This window comes from Rana temporaria, chromosome 8 (genome assembly GCF_905171775.1).
Source record: "Rana temporaria chromosome 8, aRanTem1.1, whole genome shotgun sequence".
In the NCBI taxonomy this organism is placed as follows: Eukaryota; Metazoa; Chordata; class Amphibia; order Anura; family Ranidae; genus Rana; species Rana temporaria.
Window position 1 is genome coordinate 165,159,964 of NC_053496.1, and position 18,564 is coordinate 165,178,527.

At 45.3% G+C, this 18,564-nt stretch overlaps 1 protein-coding gene across 1 annotated transcript; it reads left to right on the forward strand.

Annotated features, from left to right (window-relative positions):
* The first annotated feature begins 7,425 nt into the window (after window positions 1–7,425).
* On the forward strand, window positions 7,426–16,688 carry LOC120909925 (oocyte zinc finger protein XlCOF8.4-like). Its single transcript, XM_040321743.1, has 7 exons — window positions 7,426–7,575; window positions 8,139–8,259; window positions 10,015–10,176; window positions 10,263–10,353; window positions 13,355–13,440; window positions 13,520–13,622; window positions 15,845–16,688. The coding sequence occupies exons 2-7, from the start codon at window positions 8,149–8,151 to the stop codon at window positions 16,477–16,479; spliced, it is 1,188 nt and encodes a 395-aa protein (XP_040177677.1). The 5' UTR covers window positions 7,426–7,575; window positions 8,139–8,148; the 3' UTR covers window positions 16,480–16,688.
* Window positions 16,689–18,564: the final 1,876 nt, after the last annotated feature.

Genomic DNA, 18,564 nt, shown 5'->3' on the forward strand with positions numbered 1-18,564 from the left:
TAGGGTGGAGCCTGTTGTGACATCATCACGTTTTACCCAAAGTGAGCCAGAATTGCATGGTCTGCTCAAGTTTTGGTATTTTAACAATGCTGAACACTGTAACGGAATGGCCCGTGATACCCAGAGACTACTCCTGTGCCAGCTTCACTAATGACTCTTGGGTCTAGGGTCATCCTATGTCCACTAGGGGCATAGGATGACTGAGAAATTATATCATGGATTACATGAGATGGGACAATAATGATAATTCATGTATTGCAGGATATCTTGAAATATTACAAGTTGTTAATTCTGACCCCAACAGGTCAATAGGAGAGTGACTTATTCAATGTGTTACATAGACTGTTGAGGTGCTAATTAAGTCTACCTGGCTGTAGTGATAAAAGCTTGCTGTGATTGCATCCTATTGTCTATTGTGCTAATTAAGTCTGCCTCTCAAGAACCGTTCATTGTGTGGAGTTCTATTGATGATAATATGTGTTGTGACTTAGCACCCTCTAAAAGGTCAGACGTCTGACTTACGTCTACAAAGGAATGTGTATTGTGTAGCAGGTGAGAATAACTTATCGTGGAGTCAGAACGTCTGGGTAATGATTAGTAATTAGTTCATGTAGATTATCTGAATGTCACTATCTAAAGGAATGTATATTGAGCACCCATTGTTTCATGTTGTGGGTGGAGTTAAGCCATTGTTTCTTGGGGCTTCTAACTGTATATAAGAAGCCTGAGTTTACCATTAAAGTATTCATTCGTTTGGAACCAGAGAACAGAGCTTGTGTCTCGTTTGTCTGGGGAATTCTTATGGGTCCTGTCTGCTGGATTGTGGAGTGTCGATAAGCTGTCTTGGGTTGGTGGAATGGAATATCGTAACCGTTTACCCCTGACCGTTACAAACACCTTTCAATCTTCTGTGAGGATCATTATCTAAAGAGAGGGTTGTCTGTAAAGCGTTCACGTTGCCCCAGTATGGGCCTCTTATAAAGCCTGATGTGGCTCTTAATTAATATGGCAATCATGACCATTTGGTAAGCAGATTTAAATCTCTTTGTGGTGGTGGAACACATCAGATGTGGTGTATTTGAAGACTGACTCTTCTTTTTCCATATTGATCATGAGAGAATTGTATATTTGGGACTTTGAATTTAACATATTTGTTTTTTTTTGGACCCTTACCATCCACTTTTTACTACATGTAAGCCTATAATAAGGCTAACCCGTAGCTAGCTTGGATATCTCTTAAACCTGCACGATTTAGGAGATATCCCCTGTATCGTCATCGGCAGATGCGCACTGAAGCAACGGCTTGTTTGTGTCGTTGTTTCAGCTGACGTACCGTTATCGGCAGCTCCGGCGCGCATGCGCGGGAGTGACGTCATCGTGCCTCCGGCGAATGACAGCCCTGAAATAACTCCAGGAGTGATGTCGCCCTAGCCCGGACCAGTGTATGGGGACCACTGCAGGGACTTTGATCTAAGGTGAGTGTTTCATAATGAGCTAGTATGCTATGCTTTTTTTCTTTGTGGAGTGGGTTTACAACCACTTTTAGTACAAATTTTCATCTCATAGCATGCTGACAGCTCTTCTGTTTGTTTGTTTTTTGCTTTCCACAAGCGCGGTAACCACCTTATTAAAATGATCTTGACTTTTGATAAATACAAATCCACTGACAGGTTGTTGCCCTTTGCTCGGCTTTATCAAGTCCTTGGGGCACTGTTCCCCCCCCACTGACACTGACAGTGAAACCAATGATTTGGCACTATTGCTCCCACTGACACCAATAAAGAGGCACTATTCCTGCCACTGAAACCAATGATTGGGCACTATTCCTCCCACTGACACCAATAAAGAGGAACTATTTCTCCCACTGTCACCAATGATGGGTCACTATTTCTCCCACTGACACCAATGATGGGTCACTATTTCTCCCACTGACACCAATGATGGGTCTATTCCTTCCACTGTCACCAATTATGGGCCACTATTCCTCCCACTGATACCAATGATGGGCCACTATTCCTCCCACTGTCGCCAATCATGGGTCATTATTCCTCCCACTGACACCAAATGAAAAGGCACAATTTTTCCCACTGAAACCAATGATTTGGCACTATTCCTCCAACTGACACCAATAAAGAGGCACTATTCCTCCCACTGACACCAATAAAGAGGCACTATTCCTCCCACTGACACCAATGATGGGTCTATTCCTCCCACTGACACCAATAAAGAGGCACTATTCCTCCCACTGACACCAATGATGGGTCTATTCCTTCCACTGTCACCAATGATGGAACTATTTCTTCCACTGTCACCAATTATGGGCCGCGATTCCTCCCACTGATACCAATGATGGGCCACTATTCCTCCCACTGTCACCAATGATGGGTCACTATTCATCCCACTGTCAGCAATGATGGGCCATTATTCCTCCCACTGACACCAAATGAAAAGGCACAATTTTTCCCACTGAAACCAATGATTTGGCACCATTCCTCCCACTGACACCAATAAAGAGGCACTATTCCTGCCACTGTCACCAATGATGGATCACTATTCCTTCCACTGACTCCAATGATGAGTCTATTCCTTCCACTGTCACCAATGATAGGCCACTGATACCAATGATGGGCCACTATTCCTCCCACTGTCACCAATGATGGCCACTATTCCTCCCACTGTCACCAATAAAGAGGCACTGTTCTTCCCACTGACACCAATGATGGGGAACTATTTTTCATATTGACAATGGAGCTCTATTCTTTCCACTGATATAATTTTCTAGTCCCATTGGCCACTGCCTGACACCCCTAAAGTCTAAAGGGCAATAAATTGGCCCTTTGTTTATAAAGTTTGGAGACCACTGGGTTAAACCAATGGGGTGTGTTCTAACATCAGTCAGAACTTATGCTCCTTCTCTATGCTGGGATGCTTTCTCATTTGTGTGAATGAGGATGGGTGATCAGATGCGCCATCCTGGTAAAACTCTTCCCGAACTCTGAACAGGAAAATGGCTTCTTCCCTGTGTGAGTTCTTTCATGTGTAGACAGATTGGACTTCTGGGTGAATCATTTTCCGCATACGGAACGTGAATATGGCTTTTCATCATTGTGAGTGCTCTGGTGTGTGGCAAGAAAAAACTTCAGGGGAAAAGCCCTTCCAACATATAGAACAGGAGTGTGGCTTCTCCCCAGTGTGACCTACTTTGTGCATTTCATGGTGCAAGGCTGTTGTGGGCCGGATTCAGAAAGATGATCGCATCTTTCTGCGGGCGTAACGTATCTCCGATACGTTACGCCGCTGTAACTTTGGGCGCAAGTTCCGTATGCAGAATGAACTTGCGCCCTTAGTTACGGCGGCGTAACGTATGTGTTGCGGCGTAAGCCCGCCTAATTCAAATGGAGATGTTGGCGGCGTGTTTTATATAAATTTTACATGACCCCACCTTTTTGACGTTTTTTTTGAATGGCGCATGCGCCGTCCATAAAATATCCCAGTGTGCATTGCTCCAAAGTACGCCGCAAGGACGTATTGGATTCGACGTGAACGTAAATGACGTCCAGCCCTATTCGCGAACGACTTACGCAAACGACGTAAAATTTTCAAAACTCGGCGCGGGAACGATGGCCATACTTAACATTAGCTACGCCTCATATAGCAGGGGTAACTATACGCCGAAAAAAGCCTAACGTAAACTACGTAAAAAAATGCGCGGGCGGGACGTACGTTTCTGAATCGGCGTAAATACCTGATTTGAATATTCCTCGCGTAACTATATAAAAAGCGCCACCTAGCGGCCAGCGTGATTATGCAGCCTAAGATACGACGGTGTAAGACACTTACACCAGTCGGATCTTAGGGATATCTATGCGTAACTGATTCTCTGAATCAGGCGCATAGATACGACGGCCCGCACTCAGAGATACGACGGCGTATCAGGAGATACGCCGTCGTATCTTGTTTCTGAATCCGGCCCACAGGGTTTTCATCCATGTACCTTTTCAGTGCCTCAGGCTCTTCCCTGCACTTTCTATCTTAGTGCCTCCTGGGCAATTCAACCTCAGCCATCTGTGTCTCTTCTTCATGTTTGCAAGGCTACCTTTACAAAGTTGACTTTTTTCGCATCTTCTGTTGCTTGTTTCAGCCGCAAGCTTTTGCAGGCAGCTGTTTGAGTTTTTTTGCCCCCTTTCTGTTTTTTTTTTGGGGTGGTGTTGCATGTTCCTGTTTTGGTTTCCCACCAGGGCCATCTTAATAGCATCATGGGCCCCTAGGCAGAGTAATGCACTGGGTCCCTATTAGCCTGCACTACCGCTCACCAAACGCAACCCATTTAACTACTTGCCAACCTGCCGCCGGCGGCAGGTTGGCTCTCCTGCGCGAGAGCCCGTCATACTACGTCGGCTCTCTCGCAGGCTACCAGGGGCGCGCGCCCCTCGCTCGCCCCCGATTCCCATGCGCGTGCCCGGCGGGCGCGATCGCCGCCGGGCACACGCGATCGCTCGTTACAGAGCGGGGACCGGGAGCTGCGTGTGTAAACGCACAGCTCCCGGTCCTGTCAGGGGGGGAAACGCTGATCCTCTGTTCATACAATGTATGGACAGAAGATCAGTGATTTCCCCTAGTGAGGCCACCCCCCCCCCACAGTTAGAACACACCCAGGGACATACTTAACCCCTTCCCTGCCCCCTAGTGTTAACCCCTTCACTGCCAGTGGCATTTTTATAGTAATCCAATGCATTTTTATAGCACTGATCGCTATAAAAATGCCAATGGTCCGAAAAATGTGTCAAAAGTGTCCGCCATAATGTCGCAGTACCAAAAAAAATCGCTGATCGCCGCCATTACTAGTAAAAAAAAATATTAATAAAAATTCCATAAAAATACCCCCTATTTTGTAAACGCTATAACTTTTGCGCAAACCAATCAATAAACGAAAAATATGTAGAAGAATACGTATCGGCCTAAACTGAGGGAAAAAAACGTTTTTTTATATATTTTTGGGGGATATTTATTATAGCAAAAAGTAAAAAAATATTCATTTTCATTGTCGCTCTATTTTTGTTTATAGCGCAAGAACTAAAAACCGCAGAGGTGATCAAATACCACCAAAAGAAAGCTCTATTTGTGGGGAAAAAAAGACGCCAATTTTGTTTGGGAGCCACGTCGCACGACCGCGCAATTGTCAGTTAAAGCGACACAGTGCCGAATCGCAAAAAGTACTCTGGTCTTTGACCAGCAATATGGTCCGGGGGTTAAGTGGTTAAATAAAATGAAAAAGAAGCCATACTCCTGCTTTTATTGTGGAAAATCCTTACGGGGAAGGGCCATCTTGACCTGCACAAATAGAGCTTTCTTTTGGTGGTATTTGATCACCTCCGCGGTTTTTATTTTTTTGCGCTATAAACAAAAAAAAAAAAAAAAAAAACACATCATTTTGTACTTTTTGCTATAATAAATATCCCAAAAATAAATAAAAGAACAAATTTCTTCATCAGTTTAGGCCAATATGTATTCTTCTACATATTTTTGTTAAAAAAAAAATCGCAATAAGTGTATATTGATTAGTTTGCGCAAAAGTTAGGGCGTCTACAAATTAGGGGATATATTCATGGCATTTTTATTATTTATTTTTACTAATAATAGTGGCGATCTGCGATTTTTAGCGGGTCTGCGACTTTTTGGCGGACAGATCGGACACTTTTAAGACTTTTTTGGGACCACTGACACTTATACAGCGATCAGTGCTTTAAATATCCACTGATTACTGTAAAAATGTAACTGCCAGGGTGGGGTTAACACTAGGGGGCGATCAAGGGGTTACGTGTGTTCCCTCAGTGTGTGTTCTAACTGTGGGGGGGATGGGACTGACAGGGGGAGGAGACCGATCGCTGTTCCTACTTACTAGGAACACACAATCTGTCTCTACTCCCCTGACAGAACCAGGATTTGTGTGTTTACATACAGAGATCCCCGGCACACGCGCATCGGCTCCTTAGGCTGCATTCACACCTTTGCGTCGGCGATATGCGGCGTATTGCGGCGACATTAAATAGGCGTTTTGTCCCGCGATTTGCGGCGACAAAACGCGTCATTTTTCAGCCTTTTTTTTTTGCTGGAGGGGTGATTTTACACTGTCGGCTATGCCCGAACGCCGAAGCCACCCCGAAAAAAAGGGTCCGGGACTTGTTTTGCGCTTCAGGCGTTTCGGCGTTCGGCGTGGAGATGTGAACCATCTCCATAGCCGACAATGTAAAATCCCCCCTCCAGCGTATTGCAGGCTGCTGCGGCATCGCGCTTCAGGCGTATATACGCCTAGGTGTGAATGGGGCCTAAGTGACGCGGCGGGCGCGCACCCTATACCCCTTCACCGTACAGCTATGGCGATTCGCGCAGGGGAGCCATACTGTGAAACTAAACCCTCCTATCCTTTTCAGAAAAAAGAAGATGTCATCTTGGCCTCTGTTTGATCTTTTTTTCTTTTTTGTACTTATCGTTTTATCAGCCGTTGTTATCCGGCTCCGAGCGGGGATCACTTCCGGGTATAGGCGTTCCTAAGCCAAGCAGAGTTGATTGACAGGCTGCTAAAGCGCGTCACGCCTTCTGAAAATACCCAAAGTTACACTCGGGTGTTTACGGCGCCTGCGCAGTCAGCTCTACACGGCAGGCGCAGGCGCCGTAAACACCCAAGTGTCACTGTGGTATTTTCGGAAGGCGTGACGCGCTTTAGCAGCCCGTCAATCAAATCCGCTTGGCTTAGGAACGCCTATTCCCCGCAGAAATCCCCGCTCGGAGCCGGATAACAACGGCTGATAAAATGATAAGTACAAAAAAAAAAAAAAACAACATACTGCAGATGTCAGCAGTATGCTGGATCTAATGGCAGAAAGTTGATTTTTGGGTGAACCTCCGCTTTAAGTTTATTAACAATCTAATATTATTATTATTACCTCTTCCTCACTGGGCAAACACTTTCCAGGCTTACATTCCCTATAATGAGGATTCCGACACAAGTAAAGCTACTTCTTGCCCACAACTTTGGACTACAACAAAATGGCCGCCTTGCTGCCACTGTGTCCTTACTATGGAGGCGTGCGGGGTGTAGCAAGATGGCGGCGGCGAAACGTCACTTCCGTTAAACTTTCTGACGGGTCGCCATAATCTGACGTAACATCTAGTGCTGAAAACCCGTAACATATTATACAGCATCAAACTTTAAAGTATTACATGTTATACCTACATAATAGCAAACAACAAAGGTTAATTTCAGATCCAAGCAGTGTATCATTAAATACAATTTTTAAAAGATAATTCGGTTAGGTCTACAATAAAATGTCCGCCGCCCCTTATTCACCAAGGAAAGCTTCCTCCTCTCATATGGCGGAGCGTCGCCCTCTAGTGGTGATTGTCATTCTCTGGCTTTCAGTTGTTTCGTCACTCCGCGGTTCGCAGCTATGGCAACCAGGAAGCTATAGGGCGGCCGTGGAACGCACACAAAGGAAGTGCTGGAAACCACTGGGCGGAAATAAGGAAACTGTTTCCGGTATTGATAAAAGAGAGGAGACAGGGAGCTTCTAGGGGGTGAGTAACATTCCATGAGGAGTATATAGTTGTTGTTATTGATATTTATTGATCTATAGACTTTATTTTTTTTAAACAAGATATAGAAATGTCCTAAAACTTTGTATTTATAAGGGAAAATGCTTAGCCTCACTGCTAAAAACAACTGTAGAAATAAAATCAATTAGCAGCATGGATAGACTGATGTGTTCAGTGAGCCTGAGTATGTAATGAGCAGATATGGCCGCCTTCATGTACAGAGAGACTTAAAAGGAGTACATAGACAACAGGCTTTTACATTAGTAGTATGCGGTGCTAAGGGTTGTCACCTCATCCCTTTAAACCCAAACACATATGAATTACACAGGTTCTGAGGCTGATTTAATGCAGATAAAGCACCAAGTAAGTTTAATTACCACCTTAATCAGCCACAGAACCTGTGTAATTAATATGTGTTTGTTTATAAAGGGATGAGGTGGCAACCATAGCGGCGATCAGACCATCAATGTGGAGCTGGACATATCCAAATATATGGCGAGAGATTGTAGAGGCCCCCTTTAACTTGTCACCTGGTCTCCTTGCAGAGCGTTCATCATGGTCAGTCCCTTCCCGGTGTCAACACTGAGGATGGAGAAGGAGCGCGGTCACATGACGGAGAGGATGCTAAACCTCACATTGGAGATCATCTACCTGCTGACCGGAGAGGTGAGGAGGATTCTGGGAGGTCACATGACATCACTCTTATCTCTATTAACCACTTCCCGCCCGGTCAATAGACAATTGACGTCCGGGAAGTGGTTGTGAAATCGGTGGTGCGGGGTGTCAGTCTGACAACCTGCATCTCTGATCTCGGTAAACACCCTCGGGCGGAGGCTCTTTACTACGTGATCAGCCATGTCCAATCACGGCTGATCACACTGTAAACAGGAAGAGCCGTTGATTGGCTCTTCCTTACTCACGTCTGATAGACACGAGTAGAGGAGAGCCGATCGGCGGCTCTCCTGACAGGGGGGGTACACGCCGATTGTTTATCAGCGCAGCCCCCCCTCGGTTGCCCACACTAGACCACAGGGAAGCCGCCAGGACCACCAGGGATTGGAGGAAACATGTGGATGGCCAGGTACATCCCCCATGGCCATCCACATGTAAAAAATATGCACAATAGATGGACACTGAGAAGTGGCACTGATGGAAACTGAGGACACTGAGGGGTGACACTTGTATATTTACAATTTTTCCAATCCGTGCCCATTTGTGGGCACTGATTGGAAAAATTGTAATTAAACAAGTGCCACCCCTCAGTGTCCATCAGTGCCACCCCTCAGTGTCCATCATTGCCACTTCTCAGTGCCCATCCATGCCCATTGCCCACCTATCTGTGCCACCCATATGTGTCAATTAGTGCCACCCATATGTGTCCATTAGTGCCACCCATATGTGCCCATCATTGCCGCCTATGAGTGTCCATCGGTGCCGCATACCAGCGCCGCCCATCAGTGCCACCTCATCGGTGCCCGTATTTAGAAAATAAAACGTACTTATTTACAAAAAATTTACAGAAAAAAATAAAAACTTAAAAAAAAAAAATAATATTTTTTTTTAGTTGTTGCGCAAAAAATAAAAATCGCAGAGGTGATCAAATACCACCAAAAGAAAGCTCTATTAGTGGGAACAAAATGATAAAAAAATTGTTTGGGTACAGTGTAGCACGACCGCGCAATTGTCATTCAAAGTGCGACAGCGCAGAAAGCTGAAAATTGGCTTGGGCGGGAAGCTGCGTAAGTGCCTGGTATGGAAGTGGTTAATAAAACACAGACCTGACCGGAGGGGTGAGGAGGATTCTGGGAGGTCACATGACATCACTCTTATCTCTATTAATAAAACACAGAGCTGACCGGAGAGGTGAGGAGGATTCTGGGAGGTCACATGACATCACTCTTATCTCTATTAATAAAACACAGACCTGACAGGAGAGGTGAGGAGGATTCTGGGAGGTCACATGACATCACTCTTATCTCTATTAATAAAACACAGACCTGACAGGAGAGGTGAGGAGGATTCTGGGAGGTCACATGACATCACTCTTATCTCGATTAATAAAACACAGACCTGACCGGAGGGGTGAGGAGGATTCTGGGAGGTCACATGACATCACTCTTATCTCTATTAATAAAACACAGACCTGACTGGAGAGGTGAGGGGGATTCTGAGAGGTCACATGACATCACTCTTATCTCTATTAATAAAACACAGACCTGACTGGAGAGGTGAGGAGGATTCTGGGAGGTCACATGACATCACTGTTATCCCAATAATAAAACACAGACCTGACCGGAGAGGTCACATGACATCACAGAACTTTTGTAGAAGTGACGCATATTTAAATGCCATTCATTTTAACATTCTGAGGATGTTTAGTTCCCTTTCTATGGTGGCATCTTGTCCTTCTTTTAATTATAGAATTATATTGCTTTCAAGTTATGTGATGGTTTGGTTGCACCAAACCTGAAAAAGACCCAGAACCCCTTCACAGTTCAACCGCCCCCGCTATCACCCGAGAGAAACAATGACAAGAAAATTGAAGAAGTCACCCAAAAGATGATTGATCTGCTATCAGGAGAGGTGAGCGGTGCCGGGAATTCTGGGACATTATCCAGTAACTGACAAGGGGTGTGTCTGGATGGTGACGTATCATTGTGTGTTGTCAGGTTCCTACAACACATCAGGATGCCAGTGAAGAACACAAGGATCTCTACAAGGACGTCATGATGGAGAACCGGCCGCCCCTCACATCACCGGGTAAGAGGAGACTTCTATTTTTTAAGGGAGAGAAGAGTATTGAGGACCCTCCCTGTTAGATTGTAAGGTCTAACAAGTAGGGCCCTCTGATCCCTCCTGTATTAAATGGTATTGTAACTGTACTGCGTAGACTATTGTCGCTATATAAATCCTGTATAATAATAACAAGTACAGTGACAGTGCATAGTATTAGCACTGATCAGTGTATTTGTGTCAGTTCCTACAAAGTGTCAGTTAGAGTCAGATTGTCCACCTCAATATCACAGTCCCACTATAAGTTGTTACGCCGTGTCTCCCCCATGTCAGGGGGAGAAATGCTGATCCGACTTACAGAGCGGGGACCGGGAGCTGTGTGTGTAAACACACAGCTCCCGGTCCTGTCAGGGAGAGAAATGCTGATCTTCTGTTCATACAATGTATGAACAGAAGATCAGTAATTTCCCCTAGTGAGGCCACCCCCCCTACAGTTAGAACACACCCAGGGAACATACTTAACCCCTTCCCTGCCAGTGGCATTTTTATAGTAATCCAATGCAATTTTATAGCACTGATCGCTATAAAAATGCCAATGGTCCCAAAAATGTGTCCGAAGTGTCCGCCATAATGTCGCTGTACCGATAAAAAAAACAAAACGCTGATCGCCGCCATTACTAGTAAAAAAAAAAAATATTAATAAAAATGCCATAAAACTACCCCCTATTTTGTAAACGCTATTACTTTTGCGCAAACCAATCAATAAACGCTTATTGCGATTTTTTTTTTTTTTTTTTACGAAAAATAGGTAGACGAATACGTATCGGCCTAAACTGAGGAAAAAAATATTTTTTTTAATATATTTTTGGGGGATATTTATTATAGCAAAAAGTAAAAAATATTTTTTTTTTTCAAAATTGTCGCTCTATTTTTGTTTATAGCGCAAAAACTAAAAACCACAGAGGTGATCAAATACCACCAAAAGAAAGCTCTATTTGTGGGAAAAAAGGACGCCAATTTTGTTTGGGAGCGACGTCGCACGACCGTGCAATTGTCAGTTAAAGCGACGCAGTGCCGAATCGCAAAAAGTGCTCTGGTCTTTGACCAGCAATGTGGTCCGGGGGTTAAGTGGTTAAAAACCACCGCAAAGCGCCTCTGCAGAGGTGCTTTGCCGGCGGTATAGCCACGATGTCCCATTGCTTTCAATGGGTAGGTGCGGTATACACACTGCTCCTTCACCGCTCCAAAGATGTGGCTAGCAGGACTTTTTTACCGTCCTGCTAGCGGGGCTTTCACACTGGAGAAACAGCAGCCGCTGTTTCAGGTCGGTTTACAGGCGTTTTAGTCAACAAAATGAACACTGGGGCAGGTGAACTTCCTTCTGGCACCATGGAGGAAGTGGGAGCTGGAACCTTCAAAAAAAGAGGGCCCCCCCCCAAAAAAAAACCGTCAGGGGGTCACCTTCCCTTAAAGCGGAAGTCCACTTTAATTTTATTTGTGTACAGTGTCGCACGACCATGCAATTGTCAGTTAACCACTTAAGGACAGAAGGTGTTTTTCAGATTCGGTGTTTACAAGACTAAAACAGTTTTTTTTTTGCTAGAAAATTACTTAAAACCCCCAAACATTATATATATATTTTTTTCTAACACCCTAGAGAATAAAATGACGGTCATCGCAATACATTTTGTAACACCGTATTTGCGCAGCGGTCTTACAAGCGCACTTTTTTTGGAAAAAAATCACTTTTTTGAATTAAAAAATAAGACAACAATTAATTTGGCCCAATTTTTTTATATATTGTGAAAGATAATGTTATGCTGAGTAAAATGATACCCAACATGTCACGCTTTAAAATTGCGCCCGCTCGTGGCATGGCGTCAAACTTTTACCCTTAAAAATCTTGATAGGCGACGTTTAAAAAAATTCTATAGGTTGCATTTTTTGAGCTACAGAGGAGGTCTAGGGCTAGAATTATTGCTCTCGCTCCAACGATCACGGCGATACCTCACTTGTGTGATTGAACACCGTTTTCATATGCGGGCGCTACTCGCGTATGCGTTCGCTTCTGCGTGCGAGCTCGTCGGAACGGGGCACTTTAAAAAAAAAATTTTTTTGTTTTCTTATTTATTTTTATTTATTTTATAAATTTTTACACACACAAAAAAAAAAAAAGTCACTTTTATTCCTATTACAAGGAATGTAAACATCCCTTGTAATAGAAAAAAGCATGACAGGTCCTCTTCAATATGAGATCTGGGGTCAATTTTTTTTTAAAAGATCTCATATTTAGACTAAAATGCAGAAAAAAAAAAAAAAAAGTGTCATTTGAAAAAATGACAACAAGAAAATGTCCCTTTAACGACTTAAGACCCGGACCAAAATGCAGCTAAAAATGCCCTAAAACTACCCCCTATTTTGTAAACGCTATAACTTTTGCGCAAACCAATCAATAAACGCTTATTTCGATTTTTTTTTTTTTACGAAAAATATGTAGACGAATACGTATCGGCCTAAACTGAGGAAGTTTTTTTTTTTATATGTATTTTTGGGGGATATTATAGCAAAAAGTTAAAAATTTTCATTTTTTTCAAAATTGTCGCTCTATTTTTATTTATAGCGCAAAAACTAAAAACCGCAGAGGTGATCAAATACCACCAAAAGAAAGCTCTATTTGTGGGAAAAAAAGGACGCCAATTTTGTTTGGGAGCCACGTCGCACTACCGCGCAATTGTCAGTTAAAGTAATGCAGCGCCGTATCGCAAAAAATGGCCTGGTTATAAAAAGGGAGTTAAAATGGGGTAAATCTTCCGAAAGTCAAGTGGTTAATTAGTTGCAGCACCCATGGCAATTTCTTTTTCAGTCTGATAAAAAAAAACTGGCTCGCTGGTGAAGATAAACCATAAAATACATAGGGATAGTTAATATGGGACATGCCACTCCAGACAGTTTCTGGCACCAGTTTTCTGGCCCAATAAGCTTGGGTATTTCTCCCACAATGTAATCAGTCAGTGTTTGTTTCCTACAGATGGATCCAGTACCAGAAATCCCCCAGAGAGATGTCCCCGTCCTCTGTATTCCCGGGACTCCACACAGAAAGATCAAGACTGTCAGGTATAGATGGAACTTTTTACATTTTAAAAAGATCTGAATGGATCAGAAACTGATGAATGGTGTCAACAATTTCATCTAGGCAAACAGTGTTGTCGTAATCAAAGTTGAAAAAGAAGAAGATCCATACGGGAGGAATGATGAGCCACATAAGGAAGAAGAAGATCCTCCAGAGATCAGCACAGGTGAGGAATAAACACTAAATCCAGAGAAGAGTCCCAGATCCTCCTTGTTCAGTCACTACAACAATCTCTTCTTTTTTAATGGCACCTCAAACAAAAACAGACTTGGATTAGTACCAAAAAAGGTACATAAGCTACTTTAGTGCCAAACGCGTTGCGTCCCTCAGGTGTGAATGCAATCTCAATCCAGAGAAGAGTCCCAGATCCTCCTTGTTCAGTCACTACAACAATCTCTTCTTCTCCCCCCTCCTCCGTCAGTAGATAGTAATGGGGAGATAGTATGTGCCCAGTGGGGGAGTCAGGAGCCATCAGCCTCTATTAGACTCCGGCTCTCCTCCTCACATCATGTCATTGTGTGTTACCAGCCAAGAGACGTGACCAGTCTCCCCCCACAGACACACTCTCTGGGGTCTCTCATACATCTCAGTACAGGGGGCCTCACTCTCCTCTTTATTCAGAGAGACCTCAAAACCTGAGGAGGAGAAAGAAGGACATGTGAAGAAATCCCTCCAGAGATGGGCACCAGAGTGCTTTTATTTCTGTCTGTGACCTCATCAGAAAGTGAGATAATATACCCCAAGTGGAGACATGAACTGCAATAAAAATCTGACATGGGTTCTAACCCTTTCATACTCCATCCAAAGCTGGTAAAACGAAAATTTGACTTTAGATACACTTTAACCACTTCCCCCCAAAAGGACATACCCATACGTGCTCTGGTTGAAATGGTCATCCTGTGGCCATGGTCACTACCCTGGTATTGCTTTCTATATAATGTCCCCCACTACTGCCGCCTTCTCGGGCTCTCCCTGCCCACCAGGGAACCTGGGACTGAAGAGGGTGGTTCCACCAGCTTACCATAGAGATGACCGAGGACTGGAAATTCCATGATTATAGCTTTGGTCGAAGACAGTGGTCTCCAAACTGTGGCTCAGGGGCCCTTTGCTTGCCTTTATCTGGCTCTTGGGGTACCATTTCTCTCACTGACACCAATGACGGGGCACCATTCCTCCCACTAATACAAATGATATAACACTATTCCTCCCACTGACACCAATGATGAGACACTATTCCTCCCACTGACACCAATGATGGGACACTATTCCTCCCACTGACCCCAATGATGGGACACTATTCCTCCCACTGACCCCAATGATGGGACACTATTCCTCCCACTGACCCCAATGATGGGACACTATTCCTCCCACTGACACCAATGATGGGACACTATTCCTCCCACTGACACCAATGATGGGACACTATTCCTCCCACGGACACCAATGATGGGACACTATTCCTCCCACGGACACCAATGATGGGACACTATTCCTCCCCCTGGCACCAATGATTGGACACTATTCCTCCCACTGGCACCAATGATTGGACACTATTCCTCCCACTGGCACCACGGAGCTGCCGCGGAGTTGGCCGAAACCACTGTGTCGCCTAAAAACTCCTGCCCGCAGCTCCTCAGGACCGGTGCGGTGTCCATCAAAAAATAAAACTTGATTCGAATCGTGAATCGATTTTTTTTTTTTTTTTTTTAAACCGCAGATCTTTTGGGGGAGAAAATCGCCCAGCTCTATGATCACTGTTCATTCAGAAAAGGAAGGAGCCGGTAAATTACAGATTTACCAGTTCCTTCCTCCGTTCTCCATCCTGACAGATCTGGGACGTGGAGGACCGGAAGAGGGGAACACTGGGACCCAGAGAGCGGGAGGAGGACCCGGAGGAGGACACAGGGGACAGTTAGGGTTGATAGGTGCGGCAGTGGGGGCAGCTAAATGTATTGATCTCCCTGTATAACTTTCAATAAAGCACCTGACAGCCGTGGGAGGGAGAGGAGGAGAAGCGGCTGTCAGAAAAGCTTTACAGGGAGATCGATGCTTTTAACTGCCCCCGCCGCCACACCGATCACCTGTAAGACTGCCCGTCCCCCCTGCTGAGCTTGAGGAAGCCTGGTCCAATACAGGTATCGGAATAGGCATTGGAGCATTTTCACGAGTACCGATACTCATGCAAATTCTTGGTATTGGCACCAATACTAGCATTGGTATCGGTGCATTCCTATTGGGTATTATATTGTGGTTGTGCGTAATAAAATGCACTAAAGTGTATTTTTTCCCCATTAAAATGCATTTGAAAAACCGTTGTGCCTACCAAATTTTGAGAAGTGTCAGAAAAGGCCTGGGAAGCAAGTAGTTAAATGTTCCTTTCTTCTCTAGATGGGATGTACAGGCAGTACAGCATGGAGAAATGTTCGGAAAGCTCTCCAGATAACGAAGAAGTCGATGACTTCCCTGCAGACTCTCCAGAGGACTCGATCACCAACGATCTCCATCCATCATCTCACAGTGCAGATCTTTTGGATCCCTCTACTCATGAAAGGAGCCCGAGCGATCCCTCCCCTCCCGTAACATTTCACGCAATCCATGGGACATCTGAGAAGTTCCCGTGCTCCAACTGCGGCATGTTCTTCACTCAGATAACGGCGCTCCTCGCCCACAAGCAGACTCACGCGGCAGAGATGCCGTATTCTTGCCCTGACTGCGGCAAACTTTTCGCCCTGCAGAATGACCTCCTTAACCACATCGCGAATCACGCCATCGACCAGCCGTACTCTTGCTCTTATTGCAGAAAACACTTCCTGAGTAAATCCCGCCTGGACCGTCATGAAATCATTCACACGGGGCACAAGCCGTATTCCTGCTCCATGTGCGGCAAACGCTTCACGCAGAAGGCCAACCTGGCCCGCCACGAAAAGACTCACACGGGGGAAAAGCCTTTTGCCTGTCTGGAGTGCGGGAAATGCTTCACAAGGAAAGCCACTTTGATCGAACACCAGTATTTGCACAGGTGAATACGCACCATGGCTCAGACATTGATGGGTATCTACGTACGTGCCTGTGGCATGGCAGTGGCGAGGAGCGCCGTTATTGTATAACTCTTTGAAGTGACTCAGTTTGTTGATAAGGACCATTAGGTCAAATCTCTGATGGACGTGTCAATGTTGGTTGAGGGCGCCGTCATGAATAACCCTGTGAAAGTAAAGAACTATTTTTGTGTCCACCTGGTGCTTATTTCTTGAGGGAATGGAGGGCAGTTAAAGGGTTTGAAAAGCTTTGCGTTTTTTCACCTTAAAGCGGAGGTTCACCCAAATTTTTTTTTTTTAAAAGCCAGCAGCTACAAATACTGCAGCTGCTGACTTTCCTGTCCAGCAAGCCGGCAATGTTGGCAGCTGAGGGCGTGCAATCGCTCGTCTCTCGGCTGCCCCCGCTGTCGTCCTCTGTGAGGGAATCGGGAAGTGAAGCGCTGCGGGTTCACTGCCCGGTTCCCTACTGTACATGCGAGAGTAGTGCGGCGCGCCCTCACTGGACCCCGCTCGCTCTTGGGACCTATTAGCTAGATTCAAGTACAATGGCCTTAACTTGTGGCGGCGTAGCTTAAGGCATTTAAGCTACGCCGCCGTAAGTTAGCTAGGCAAGTACATGATTCACAATGTACTTACCTGCTAAGTTACGGCGGCGTAGCCTAAATCGGCGGGCGTAAGGGCGCCTAATTCAAATGTGTGTTAAGGTGGCGTGTTGTATGCTAATTGTGCTTGACCTTACGTTTTTCACGTTTTTTTTTTTAACTGCGCATGCGCCGGGCGCCTACATTTCCCAGCGCGCATTGCGGCTAAGTACGCCGCACGGGCCTATTGATTTTGACGTGGATGTAAATGACGTAAATCGGGATTCACGGACGACGTAAAAAATTAGAATTTCGCCGCGGGAACAGCGGCCATACTTGACATTACTATTCCAATAGGGCCTAGCTATAACTTTGCGCGGCCTATCTCTCACGTAAACGGCGTAAAAGTACTGCGTCGGCCGGGCGTACGTTCGTGAATCGGCGTATCTACTCATTTACATATTCTACGCCGACCGCAATGGAAGTGCCACCTAGCGGCCATCCGAAATATTGCAATCTAAGATAGGACGGCGCAAGCCGTCGTATCTTAGATATGTTTAAGCGTATCTCTGTTTGAGCATACGCTTAAACATAAGTCGGCGTAGATTCTGAGTTAGGTCGACTTATCTACTGATAAGTCGGCCTAACTCTTACTGAATCTACCTAATTGTGTTTCCCAGGAGACAGCAGGGGGGGGTGCTGGCGGAAGTTGGTCGCAAATACCTGTCTTAGATAGGTATCTGCACCCCCCTCCCCCTGAAAGATGCCAAATGTGACACCGGAGGGGGGAAGGGCTCCGATAAATGGCAGTTCCATTTTTGGGTGGAACTCTGCTTTAATGCATCCTATGCATTAAGATGAAAAAACATCTGATGCTTACAAGCCCCCCATTTACTTACCTGAGCCCTCAAAAGTCCTGCGCCGTGAACGCGCTGGCTTCTCAGCCTGGTCTTCTCAGCTGTTCTTGGCTCTTCATTGGAGATTGATAGCAGCATAGCCATTGGCTCCTGCTGCTGTCAATCTAATGAATGATGCAGCGCGCCGGGGAGCGGCCACCACTGTATCACACAGGAGCGCTCCCGCAAGCTAACCCCCTTGGGAGAGTGCTTCCCAGAACGGGGGTTAGCTCTGGCGCGGGAGGAGCTCAGGGACCCCAGAAGTCGAGGATCGGGGCCACTCTTTGTAAAACTAACTGCACAGTGGAGGTAAGTATAACATGTTTGTTATTTAAAAAAAATAAAAAAATGTAACCCTTACAACCCCTTTAACTTTTAGGGCCGATCACATTGTGGTGGAATCCAGCAAGTTTGTTGAGTTTCCCTCATTTGGCTTCAAAGGGCCTGTGGGGAGGTAAACAGATGTCGGGAAGGAACACCTCACCAACGCAGCTACCAAAGTCTATATGGTGGGTGACGCAATTTCCCTGCACCTTTCCCGAGCTATAGGCATGCGCATGGGGTTAGCCAGATGTGCATAGGCACACCCTAATCGC